A 13,029-nucleotide genomic window follows, 5' to 3' on the forward strand; every position below is an offset into this window, starting at 1 on the left:
GGCCGTAACTCGCCAGAGCTTCGAACACTTCCGCCAGGTGTTTCAGGTGGTCCTCATACGTCTTGGAATATACGATGACATCGTCCAGGTACAACAGGACCGTCTCGAAGTTTCTGTGGCCCAGACAACACTCCATTAGTCGTTGGAAGGTTCCTGGTGCGTTGCAGAGTCCGAACGGCATGCAGGTGAACTCGCTAAGTCCCATCGGGGTGGTGAATGCGGTCTTCTCCCGGTCCGCCTCTGCTACAGGAACCTGCCAGTACCCGCTAGTGAGATCCAAGGTAGAGAAGAAGTTAGCAGATCTTAAAGCAGCCAATGACTCCTCTATCCTTGGTAAGGGGTACGCATCCTTGTGTGTGATACGGTTGATTTTCCGGTAATCTACACACATCCTCATGGTGTTGTCTTTTTTTCTGACTAAGACTAGTGGAGCTGCCCAGGGGCTACAGCTATCCCTAATCACCCCAGCCTCCTTCATGTCTCTAAGCATCCCCTTGGCGTGTTGGTAGTGGGCAGGGGGTACGGGTCGATACCTCTCTTTTATAGGAGGATGGTCTCCCGTGGGGATGTGGTGTTCTACCCCCTTGACTCGCCCGAAGTCTAACGGGTGTTTACTGAACACTCTCTCGTACTCTTGAACCACCCGATAGACTCCTTGTTTCTGGTGTGCGGGAGTGGAGTCAGTACCCAGATGTAGTTGCTGACACCAGTCCTCCATGTTTTTCTTAGAGCCGTTACCTTCCTCCGGGTGAGATGGAGGCAAGGGTTCCACAGATTGTATAGAATTTTGGTTAATGGTATATAATTTGGCTAGCGTGGCATACCGGGGCAGGTACACTTCCCTCTCCCCGATATTTATTATGCGAACGGGCACCCTCCCATGGCGTACATCAACCACCCCCCGTGCTGTCAAAATGGTGGGCCTACTGTCCGAGTAAACTGGTTCTACCATTGCCTGGTAATCCCTACCTCTCAGACCAATAGCTGCCCGGCACCAAATCATCATTTCACTTTTTGGGGGCATGGCAATAGGAAAAGGGTCACACATTCTTACGCTACCAATCTCACCACCGGAGAGTTCCACCTGTTGCCGTCGCATCAGTGCCCGGATCTCTTTCTGGAGCACCCGCTGCTCGCCGGAGCTGGCGTTCTTGGCAACCTGCTGTAAAAGGAAAATCACCTCTGCAAGACAATTTTCAATTACATTAGTTCCTAGAGTTATTTTTGGGTGACTCTCATGTTTGTCAATATCTACAATGATCAGTCCCTGTGCTGCCAGTTCGACTCTACCGATTTTGATGGTCACCTCTTTAAATCCGATCTGTGGCACGGGCTGGCCATTGCTGGCGATGATACTCAAGTCGTCGTCAGGGTAGCGGGTAATATCCGAGTCATTCCAGTACTGCTTAAAGAGCACGTACGGGATGGTGGTGACCTGTGACCCGGTGTCCAGTAGGGCACTCATGGGAATGCCATCCAGTACCACAGGCAAGACTGGACGTCCTCCCACATATCTGTCGCGCCAGTTCGATGGGCCTGGTGATCTTTTTCCTGGGGGTTGGCCCTCTACCCCAGGTTGTGCCCGTTTAAAGAACAGTACCTTGCCATATGTCCGGGTTGATTGCAGCGGCGGCAGATGGGTCGTCCGTCCTCGCTGTATCGGTCACTGGGTCTTCCTCTGGCCGGTGGAGTCCTCCTTGGTCGACGCCACGGGATGTCCTCCGGTCCGGATGCCAGCTGGATCTTCCCTGGGGTGGAAGCCTGTAAAGACTGCACAGTTCGGGTTAGCGCAGCAACGCTCTTAGCTAGCTCTTGGACCTGATGGTGTAGGTCTGGAGCCGGGTCATTGTCCAAAGCCTGCGCATCAGCTCCCACAGGCCCTGCCGACAAAGGCGCCGCCTCCTGGTGGTAAGTGATAGCAGGGCGCCTGTGGGTCACAACGCCACCCGGTGCCGGTTCTCGGAGCACCCGGATGGCTCTGTCCTTGAACTGTGCAAAGCCCAGATGGGGATCCTGTAAGGCCATTGCCCGCAACTGGGTTCGGTGGGTATTACAATATAGTCCCTCTATAAACTGTTCGGTCAACAGCCTGTCCTCGTTTCCCACTCCATCAGGGTCGGTCTGCTTAATGGCCCTCAGGGCCTCTTGTAGGTTTAGTGCATAGTCCCTTATACTCTCATGCGCTCGCTGCTTGCACCCGTAGAATCTAAGCTTAATCTCGGCTGAGGTGCGGGTATCAAAGGTGTCCTTCAGCCGGGTTAGTATCCCTGCGACAGTCTTCCTCCCAGGTGGCCAGGATTTTACTTCCCTTTTGGCTGCCCCGGTTAGTTGGGCCACCAGGATGCTCACTTTTTGCTCTTCTGTGAGGGGGTACACCTGGAAGAGGCTATCCAGCTTTTCTCTAAAGTCATGCAGGGTATGTGACTCCCCTGAGTACTGGGGTAGCCAAGCTGCTCCCGGGATATAGGGCATGGTGAAGGGCATAACTGCAGCAGCGGTAGCGCTGGCGGGGGTTGAGGCAGTGAAGCTCTCCTCCGTATCCGACATCTTCCTCCCCCCTAGTGGACCGTGGCCTACCTTGCGATGATCCTCTTCCGTAGGCCGCGGTCCCGCAGTGGATGGTTGAGGACCTTCCGTCGCGCTCCTGTGACGTCGGCGTCTGCTGGGCTCCTTCCAGGACCTTACGCAACGTCCGGACGTGAGGCGGGGCTTCAGTTCTCGCGCGCTTTCGGAGTCCACGCCCCTCTTCTTCCCGCGCGGCGTCCTCAAGATGGCGTTCAATGGCGGGAAAACTCCACGGATGGCGGGAAGAAGGCAGAAGATGGCGCCGGATGGCGGGAAACTTCACCGATGGCGGGAAGAAGGCTGAAGATGGCGCCGGATGGCGGGAATCTTCACCACAGGTAAGTTTGAAAAGTCTCTTTTTCAGGCACGCAGTACCCGGTGGTTGCGGGCACGAAATCCTGCCGACTACGCCAAAGTTGACGCGCCCCTGGGCCTGCTGTGTCGCGCAGCGTCTCGCGCACGGGGGCTTACCCGGAACCGGATCAGATGAGGGTTGTAGTCTCCGAGTGGCGGGGACCCGGTCCGTGCCCAGGGAGTCAACTCAGTGTGTGGCAGTCTTGATAGATGTTATTTGAGTGTCGACTACGCCACCCGTTGATTTGCAGCTATGGAGCTGCCGCTGCAGGGCAGACCGCTGAGGCCGGTGTAGAATTGTGCAGCGTGATAGTATAACCCCCAACGGGAGGGGTATGGCCTCAGGGCAGCCGACGTGGAAGATGAGGGTAGCAGGAACCACTCAGAGACGGTGCGGTGTAATTCAGGGTCTTTACTGGTAACAACGATAGACCCTCCCGGAGTACTTGCTAGCGAACGGGGCCTGGTCAGTCCTTGAGCAGATGGGATCTCCCCTGGCCAGGCGGAGTTGTAGGCCTCCCAAACTGACTGTACTCTTCTGGCTACCTTGCTAGAGGCGGGTATAAGTAGCCCACGTCCCTGAGTGTACCGTGTGGTGCTCACCCGTATGGCCGGTGACTCGGGGCCTTCTAATAGCTTCCGCTCCACGATGGCGGTGCTGGTCCCACGCGTGTGACCGTGCCTTCGGGTTTCTGGGCCTGAGGACCTGAAATCCCCTGCCGGTCGGCTTCTGCTGCTGGGTAAGAGTTAGTCCCCACAGCCTCGGACGCCGGGTCCGGTAAGAAAGCTTCTCAGTCAGGGCGAGCTCTGCAGCTGCCAGCCCCTGACTTGTAGTAGTATTGCTCCCACTGAGCTTCTGCTGTTTCTTCCTGTGACTGTTTCTTGTCTCTACTCTCCTTGACTGACTAACCCTGCTTCAGCCCCGGGTTTATATAGGGGAAGGTCTTCCCCTCCCAAGACTGGGCAGGAGGTGTGGCATGCACAGGATCCCTGGCCAAGAGACCTCCCACCTGCTCTCAGACATAACATTGCTTGTTACTGTGGAAACCAGACCCCTGGGGTGCCACACCTACATCACTTACAGGGAGGCAGTACTATCTGTGCCTACATCACTTACAGGGAGGCAATACTATCTGTGTCTACATCACTTACAGGGAGGCAGTACTATCTGTGCCTATGTCACAAAGTCAGTACTATTTATACTGTACCTACGTCAAGAGAAAGGGAGGCAGTATGATCTGGACCCACATTACTTACAGAGCGAGAGAGAGGGAAGCAGTATTCAATATATACATCTTTTAAGAGAAGATATAAAAAGGTAGTACCATCTTTACCTACACAATTTTACAGAGAAAATCTGAGATGCTGCTACCTACTGGAGCTAAGCTTATAATATCTACTGATGGGGAGTAAAAGGGAACCAGTACTATCTGTGCTTACATCATTTTCTGAAAATAGCCCTGAAGCAGTACTATCTGAACCTACATATTTTACAGGGAGGCAGTACTATCTATACCTACATCATATAGAAAAGAGACAGGGAAGAAGTATTATCTACACAGTGAGTGACAGGGAGGCAGTACTATCTGTACCTACATCATTTACAGAGAGAGAAAGGAAAGCAGTATTACTTGTACCAAGTACATAAATTACAGCTAGAGAAAGTGAATACTATCTGCACCTACATCATGTGCAAGGAGAGACAGAGAGGCAGTACTATCTATACCTACATCATTTACAAAAAGAAATGGGGAAACTGTACTATCTGTACCTACATAAATCACAGTGAGATACTGTGCTATCCACTGGAGCTGCATTTATAACTAGAGTCATTGACGTAGCGCTGTTTGAATCTACATCACTAGTAGAGAGAAACAGGGATGTAGTACTATCTGTGCCTACATTATTTATAGGAAGAAGCAGACAGGCATTACTATTTGAACCTACATCATGCACAGGGAGAAACAAGGAGGCAGTACTATCTGTGCCTACATTATTTATAGGAAGAAGCAGACAGGTAGTACTATTTGAACCTACATCATGTACAGGGAGGCAGGGGACTTTCTATACCTACATTATTTACAGGAAGAGACAAGGAGGCAGTACTATCTGTACCTAGATCATGTACAGGGAGGCACTATAGGCAGATATATGGGCAGGTACAATATGGGATGCTATCATTTACAGGGAAAGGTTGATAGATTGTTGCACCTTAGCTGGTACAATCATTTACATTGAGGCAGTATTATATTTACCTGTATTTTTAACAATGCCAGGGGATCACCACATTACACGGAGAGTGAATATATCCCCCAGCATATAGAAAAGCAGCAAAAGCACAAGGAGCCTTGGGTGGGGTGGGGCGTAAGGACATAGTTCCTTTTTAATGTGTGTCTGTTGCAGGCTGAATGGGTCATATGAAGCACTCGCTGGCGGTGTGCCATTAGAGGCTCTGGAGGACTTCACCGGTGGGATTGGTGAACTCTATTATTTCGATAGCGCCCCACAGAATTTGTTTCAGATCATCCAGAGAGCCTTAGGGAAGAGATCGCTGCTGACGTGTAGCACCGTAAGTCTCCTGGGATTTGTCAGGGCTGGAAATTCTAGGAAAAGCTTGCCATACCTGTTGATTTTAATTGTATGGCAGTATTATAAGGCTATTGTATGGCAGTCTTATTAGATGACTTTATATATAGTAGTATATTTCAGCACTGTATGGTTGCTTTATTTCGGCACCATATGGTGATGTTTACATTACGTAGCATTACGTAGCATTGTTACTGTGCAGGCGGTATATATATATATTTTTTTTTCGAGGGTATGGTGGTTATAGCATTGTATGGCATTATTATTTTGTCAGCTGTATAATGGTGTATACATTGCAGTTTCAGGACTAATTTTCATTCACATAAAACAATGTTTTGGTCCACTAAAAAATATATTTTTTTTTTACCCCTATTTATAATTATTTAACATGTTCAACATTGCATGGGCAAACATAACATGAATTTACTAGTAACCTTGCAGTTCAGGAGAAATTATCAAGATAAAGAGATAATTTCTGTCACCACCAGGGGGAGCTCCCTGCATACAGATTTATTATTGACTTCAATATGAGCTACAGAAAATCTTCATGCAGTGAGCTCCCTCTAGTGGCAGCTGCAGGCGCCTAAAAAAAATATTGGTTTTGTGAATGAAAGCAGATAGTTTAGATCCTATCAATAGAACCGCAATCAACATTGTAATTCTGTACGTTAACCCCTTCATCACCCTTGGCGGACAGAAATATTGTCAGTGGCGTAACTGTAAGCCCAAAATAGGTCAAAGGGACCTATTTGGGCACGTCTAGGCTCCTGAGCCTGGGTGCGACTGAAACCCTCTACCCACTATAGTTGCTGTACATCCTTGGATATTGAGTATTAAGTAATGAGCCTTAAAGAGGAAAGGAAAATTGCTTTCTGTGTCTTGGCCACCAACTCATTTGTAAACAATAAAATCGCATATAGCTAATGAACAGACCTGATATATTTATCATTTATCACAGAAATCTGACACTGGAACAGGAGAAATAGTCGTCAGCACCAATGTGGTCAAGAACCATGCTTATTCCCTGACCGGGGCTGAAGAGGTAACATCTAGATGTAGAAAAAAGGACTTTTCTGTCACTTTTAAACCTTCAGATAAATGGATAGTGGATTGTCACTTGTCATGAACAGATTCCCTATCATGGCGATACAGTCCAAATTGTCAGAGTGAGAAACCCATGGGGTCATAAAGAATGGAACGGAGCATGGAGTGATAGGTAAGTTGGGCACACTGCATTTACGGCCTTTTCTTGCCAGATAACTCCTTCTCCAGATTTGAGTAAAGCAGACAGTACTATCTGTGCTTATGTTAATTTATAGAGCAAGAAGATGAATGTGTAACACGGGTTTAGATGCAGTGACACAGAAACACAGAGCAGCCAATACAGAGTTAATAAACAGGGGAGGTTTATGATAACAGAGTCAATCTCCACGCAATGAGTAACAGGGGAAAATATGGGGAAAAACAAGGGAAGTAGCAGGTAAAAGTCTATAACTGACAGTTCACAGTTTAACTAGATGTAGCAGAGTCGAACCGGTTGTAATCGACAGTTTTTACACTTAGCTGACTCTTATCCTCCACAAGGCAGTTGCCAGCTGATGCCGGTGTTGCTTTCTTCAGGCTTCCCCGCCCAAACAATGCTCCGTCTTCTGGCGGCAGCGGGCGGTCTATGGTTTTATTCGCTGAGCCCCTAGTCAATAACACAGCACCTCACGTGCTCGGCTCCTCAGACACTGCGTCTCTTTTCCCTCTAGTCGGCTTGACATCTCCGGTCCACTGCACTCTTATCTTGCTCCAAGTACTGGAGCCAGGAGCCTGGACCCTCTCACACTGCTCTCCTGAGTGGGACTCTCCTGCCGCTTTCCCGTGCGGGACTCTCCTGACGCTTTCCCACGCAAAAGTCCTCGTCTCCCCCTCTCTCTAGCCACGCCACCAGTTTCCCGGTCACCTGACCTCCCAGCTCTCACTCTGGACACGCCCCCAGCTTCCCAGTCACCTGACTCCTGTGCTCGCAGTCCGTCTTCCCCCTGCAACCAGGGGTCCGGCCCCGGCAGTTCCGGATCCCTTGTTCTGAAAGTACTTACACCCCGGTCTTCCCCCTCACACTCCCGCTCTCCTTTAACTCGCCATTTCACAGGCGAGAGTTCCTTCACCAAACGTTCACATTCTTTGACTTCCTGGACGATACGTTGCCATATGAATTGATCTTGTTCGTAACGGTGAGGAGGCACTCCTGCTGTTGTCCGTTCTGACCGGCCTAACTTGGTTTGACCGATGGGGAGTGCAGGGTCACTCGCATTCCCAATCTCCGCCTGCCCGGTGACTTCAACCGATGTTGTTTCCTTGCCGCCTGCACTGGGGACTGCAAGTAATCGAGTGCTGGGGCTCGGAGGTAGAATCAACAATTCTTCTTCATCCACATCGTGGCTTGGGGCAACTGTGACAGGACCCTCTCTAGAAGCAGGTGATTCTTCTCCATCCTCGTCATCTTTAGACAGACAGGGTCGCAGCATACTACGATGAACCACTCTGGTAGGGACTCCTTCAGCCCCCTCGGGTTGAACTTCATACACAGGTCCTTCAGAGCCAATCCTGCACTTCACTCGGTGCAGGGTCCGTTCCCACCGCCTACTCAATTTGCCCCGGGGCCGCCTGTCCCGCACCAACACCCGCTCCCTGGGCCTCAGAGCTGTCCTTCGAAGAGGCAATGTCTCATGATGTTTGAGCTCCTGAAACTTTTGTTGTACCAACCGTCGGAGGGTCTGCAGTCGATGCCAATGTTCCCGGACCCAGGAAGACATCCCCATCCGTGGGTAGTCCTCCTCGGGGTCCAGCTCTAACTCAGTAATCTCTCGCCCCTTTCGCCCGAACAGCAAGGTATAAGGAGTGAACCCCGTCGTACTATTCACTCGGTTGTTGTAGACCCACACCAGGTCGACCACGAACTCAGGCCATCGTACCTTCCGATCTTCCTCCAACGTGCGGAGCATTTGGATTAGTGTCCGATTAAAACGTTCACAGGCCCCATTTCCTTGAGGGTGGAAAGGAGTAGTCCGTGACTTCTCAATCTTGTACAACCGGTGCAGCTCTTCCATCACCCGGCCTTGGAAGCAGGCGCCTTGATCGGAATGGATCCTCTTTGGGCAGCCGCACACCTGAATGAAGTCTTGGGAGATGACCTGCGCAGCTGACTCGGCGGTCTTGTCTCTGCTCGGGGTCACTACCGCAAACTTTGTGAAGTGGTCTGTCATTACCAGGCAATGTTCATACCCGAGATGCGCCGGTCCAACAGTCAAATAGTCGATCATCAGCACCTCCAAGGGGGCAGAAGTCACAATGGATTGTCTGGGGACCCGTTGCTTCGGGGGCTTAACCAGCTCACAGCTCCGACATCTTCAACAAGTGTCTTCTATTGTTGCTCGCAGTCGGGGATGATACACCAGTCTCTGCAACCACTGAACCGCCTTCTCTGGTCCGAAGTGAGCCCCTCGTTCATGAGCCTCCTTAGCCACTACTCTGACCAACTTCTCTGGGATCACCACTTGCCAGGTGGTCCCGAACTCTTGCAGTAGCTGCACCCGTCGGTACAGCAGCCCGTCTCGCAAACACAGTCTCTCCCATTGTCCCAGCATTTTCAGTGCTCCCAGGGACAGGGTACTCCTCTCTTCTCGACTGGGGACTTGCCGCAAAGCCACCATTGACGTAATTGAGCAACTTCTCTGTCAGTCTGTTGAAGTCTGATCCAGTCATCTCTTGGCCGCCCTAGCACTTGTTCTTCCGACGTCTCTCCGATCTGTGCCTGCGCCACGGCCAGCGGTCCCACGAAACTTCGGAAGCTAGGGGTCTCATCCGCCTTCAAATCTTCATCGCGGTCATGATCAGGTCGTTCATATGTCACTCTGGAGAGGGCGTCGGCATGAGTATTCTTTGCCTTAGGCCGGTAGGCGATCTTATACCGGTACCTGGCCACCGCTGCTCCAGGGCCCCCAATTTCGCATTCTCCAGGTCGGCCAGCGGGTTGTTATCTGTTCTCACCAGTACTTCGGACCCAGACAAATACTCTGCAAACTTTTCAGGCATTTCCCAAACCAGAGCCAGCAACTCTAATTTGAAAGAGCTGTAATTATCTGGGTTCCTCTCGGAGTTGTGAAGGTAGCGGCTGGCGTACGCAATGACGCGCTCTTTCCCCTCCTGTACTTGGGATAACACGGCTCCCAGACCATGTAGGCTCCCATCAGTGTGGAGTATGAATGGTTGGGAGAAATCCGCATAGGCAAGTATTGGGGCCTCGGTCAGGGCCATTTTTAGGGCACGGAAGGCCTCTTCCTGGCTGCTTCCCCACCGAATCTCCTGATTCTTGGAACCTGCCGGCACTCCCTTAAGTAGCTCCAGCAATGGGTTGGCTATGCGAGTGAAGTTCTTCACGAATCTTCGGTAGTACCCGGCAAGTCCCAGGAAGGCCCGAATGTCCTTCACTGTCTTTGGGGTAGGCCACGACTGTACGGCCGTCACCTTTTCCTGGGTGGGTCTGACTCCTTCACCGGACACAGTATGACCGAGATATTCGATCTGTTTGCGGAATAGGTGTCACTTCTGGGGTTTCACCTTTAGGCCATGACTCTGTAGGCGACTCAGTACTTGCTCCAGTCGCTGGAGGTGCTCCTCGAAGGTGGCGGCATAGACAATTATGTCGTCAAGGTAAATCAGTGTCGCCTCGAAGTTCAAATCGCCCAGGCACCTTTCAATCAGACGCTGGAACATCCCGGGGGCGTTAGTCAGGCCGAAGGGCATCCGATTGAATTCGAACAGTCCCATGGGTAATATGAACGCTATCTTCGCACGGTCATGTTCGGCCACGGGCACCTGCCAGTACCCACTGGCCAGATCCAAGGAGGAGAAGTATCTTGCCTTCCCTAAGGTCGACAGGGACTCTTCGATTCGGGGTAGTGGGTAAGAATCCCATACTGTACAGGCATTCAGTCATCTATAGTCCACACAGAACCGCAGGTTCCCATCTTTCTTCCGGACCAGGATAATCGGGGCTGCCCACGGACTCTGACTCTCCCGTATCACACCATTCTGTAACATATGGACTAGCATCTCCTTAACCTCTTTATACATCTGGGCAGGTATCTGCCGGTATCTCTCCCGCACTGGGGCAGCGCTCCCCATGGGAATCTCGTGGGTAATGGCTTCGGTGCAACCAAAATCATCCTCATGGCGAGCAAAGACTTCCTGGTACCGCTCCAGTACCTCCTCAAACTGCTGCACCTGTCGAGGTGTAAGTCCCTTCAGTTCAGCCCGCATTCGTTCTAGCATTCTTCGTCCCCCCTTCGCACTAGCCCGGTGGGATTCCGGCGGCACGGTAACCGCCAGAGTCCAGGGGTCTCCTCGTACTTCTCTGGCATTCCCAGAATCTGGGCTATTTCCGCCCTGGGAGGGAGTGTGAGATCATCTTCTCCCAGATTAACACACCGCACTATAACATTGCCACCCTGAACGGTGGCCAGTGTCTGAGCCACCAAGAGTCCGGGGGGTACTTTGTCCATCGATGTTGGTTCTATCTGAACTTCGACCCCCTTAAGAGGTGTGCAGGCCCGTGCGGATAACGTGAGTACAGTTTGTCCGGGCGGTAAGGTGAGCACCGTAACTGATGGTACTATTATTTTCCCCAGGATCTTCCCTTCACTCGACGTCTCCTGAGCCTGGGCAGCTTGGATTAGTTGTTGAAAGACCCTCCTTTGGGGGGTTTGCGGGTCCCACTGGTCTAGAAGAATCTCCTTCAGCTCACTAAGCAGAATTTGCCCGATCTCTTTCAGCACATTCATTCCGAGGGTCACCGGGGGTCTACTTCCGGTTCCCCCTGTGACCAGAACGACTCCTTTTTTTCCCACATCTTTTCCACACACTCGGATCTTCATCCACACCACCCCTGCGACCGGGATGGGTAATTGATTAGCCGTCGTGAGTCTAATTACTGGTCCCCATTCAGGCTGCGCTATCTCTGGAAATAGCTGTTGAAAGTAATCTTCTGTCATCGTAGTCACCTGGGATCCCGTGTCAATCAGGCAGTGAACAGCCCGACCGTTTATTTCGGCCCAGACAGTCGGGCTGGTGGAAACCAGATCCTTGGGACTTCCTCTTTTTCTTTCCCCTTCCTCAGACTCCGGGCTGTGTCCCCCAAACATGGAGCCCACTAGTTTAACGGCTGCCGTGACGGGGGCCGCCCTCGGCTAGCACAGCCCCTGGCGTAATGTCCTGCGCCTCCACACTTCCAGAACGTCGTGTTTCTGTCTGTGTAGGGCAGCCTCACTCCTCTACGGAACTCTCCTGCAGGGGGGGGGCCTGAATTCAATTCTTTCCATAACTGGAGCAATCGATCTGGGTATCTCTGGTGTCAGGGCAGGGGTCTTCTTGAGACTGACCATTCATCCCGCATCTCCTGTATCTCCTTTCGCATCTCTCGAGCCCATTCCGGTTCAGCTGCAGGTGGGGTGGGTACCTCGTTACTCCGGACCATCCCTGCCAGGGCCATCACCCCCATCTCCTGCTCTCTCACACGTGCCTCTGCCCCCACTTCTAGAAAAGTCATACGTGGGTTGGCGCGCAGGCGTTCCCTGAGGCCTGCTTCAGCTGCACATCCCTGAGGCCTGCCACAAACTGGTCCCTTAAGATCACGTCAGGGGGCCCATTCCCGAATTCCCCATGTCATCTTTTCTAGTGATATAGGCATGCACCCACTGTAAGGCATTAACATACTGCATCACAGTTTCCCCCTCCTGCTGCACTTGGTGAAACAGTCGTATCCTCAGCTCTCCTACATTGGTGGGATCCCCATGCATCTCCTACAGTATCCGCACCACTTTTTCTACAGTATCCCGGTCATGGAGAGGGCGGTACATCACGGATTGTCGGGCTCGCCGTCCAGGGCCAGTAAGGCTATTTCGGCTTGCATAGCTGGGGTCATCGGATGCATACGTAACATACTCCTAACTCTCTGAATCGAGTCCCACAGCATCATATTGTCCCCGGTGAACTTTGGGAGATTGCTGAGCATGGCCCCCAGCGACAAGCTAGATTTAGGGGCTCCCAGGATGGACTGCTCTGCAGTGTCTGTGTCTAACGACTGCATCCTGCCGACTATGCCAAATGTAACACGGGTACTTTAGATGCAGTGACACAGAAACACAGAGCAGCCAATACAGGGTTAATAAACAGGGGATGTTTATGATAACAGGGTCAATCTCCACGCAGGGAGTAACAGGGGAAAATATGGGGAAAAACAAGGGAAGTAGTAGGTAAAAGTCTATAACTGACAGTTCACAGTTTAACTAGATGTAGCGGTGTCGAACCAGTTGTAATCGACAGTTTTTACACTTAGCTGACTCTTATCCTCCACAAGGCAGTTGCCAGCTGATGCCGGTGTTGCTTTCTTCAGGCTTCCGCGCCCAAACAATGCTCCGTCTTCTGGCGGCAGCGGGCGGTCTCCGGTTTTACCCGCTGAGCCCCTAGTTCATAACACAG

General features: G+C 51.6%; 1 protein-coding gene across 1 annotated transcript in view; it reads left to right on the forward strand.

Moving 5' to 3' along the window:
- The window catches only part of LOC141258294 (calpain-8-like), a 61,152-nt gene that overhangs the window by 14,391 nt on the left and 33,732 nt on the right, over positions 1-13,029 (forward strand). The window contains exons 5-7 of the mRNA XM_073673301.1: positions 5,323-5,488; positions 6,464-6,547; positions 6,636-6,721. Coding sequence (XP_073529402.1) covers positions 5,323-5,488; positions 6,464-6,547; positions 6,636-6,721 — 336 coding nt within the window. The remainder of the gene's footprint in view (positions 1-5,322; positions 5,489-6,463; positions 6,548-6,635; positions 6,722-13,029) is intronic.

This window comes from Phyllobates terribilis, unplaced genomic scaffold (assembly GCF_046119375.1).
Source record: "Phyllobates terribilis strain yellow unplaced genomic scaffold, ASM4611937v1 Scaffold_3__8_contigs__length_932513732, whole genome shotgun sequence".
Lineage (NCBI taxonomy): Eukaryota > Metazoa > Chordata > Amphibia > Anura > Dendrobatidae > Phyllobates > Phyllobates terribilis.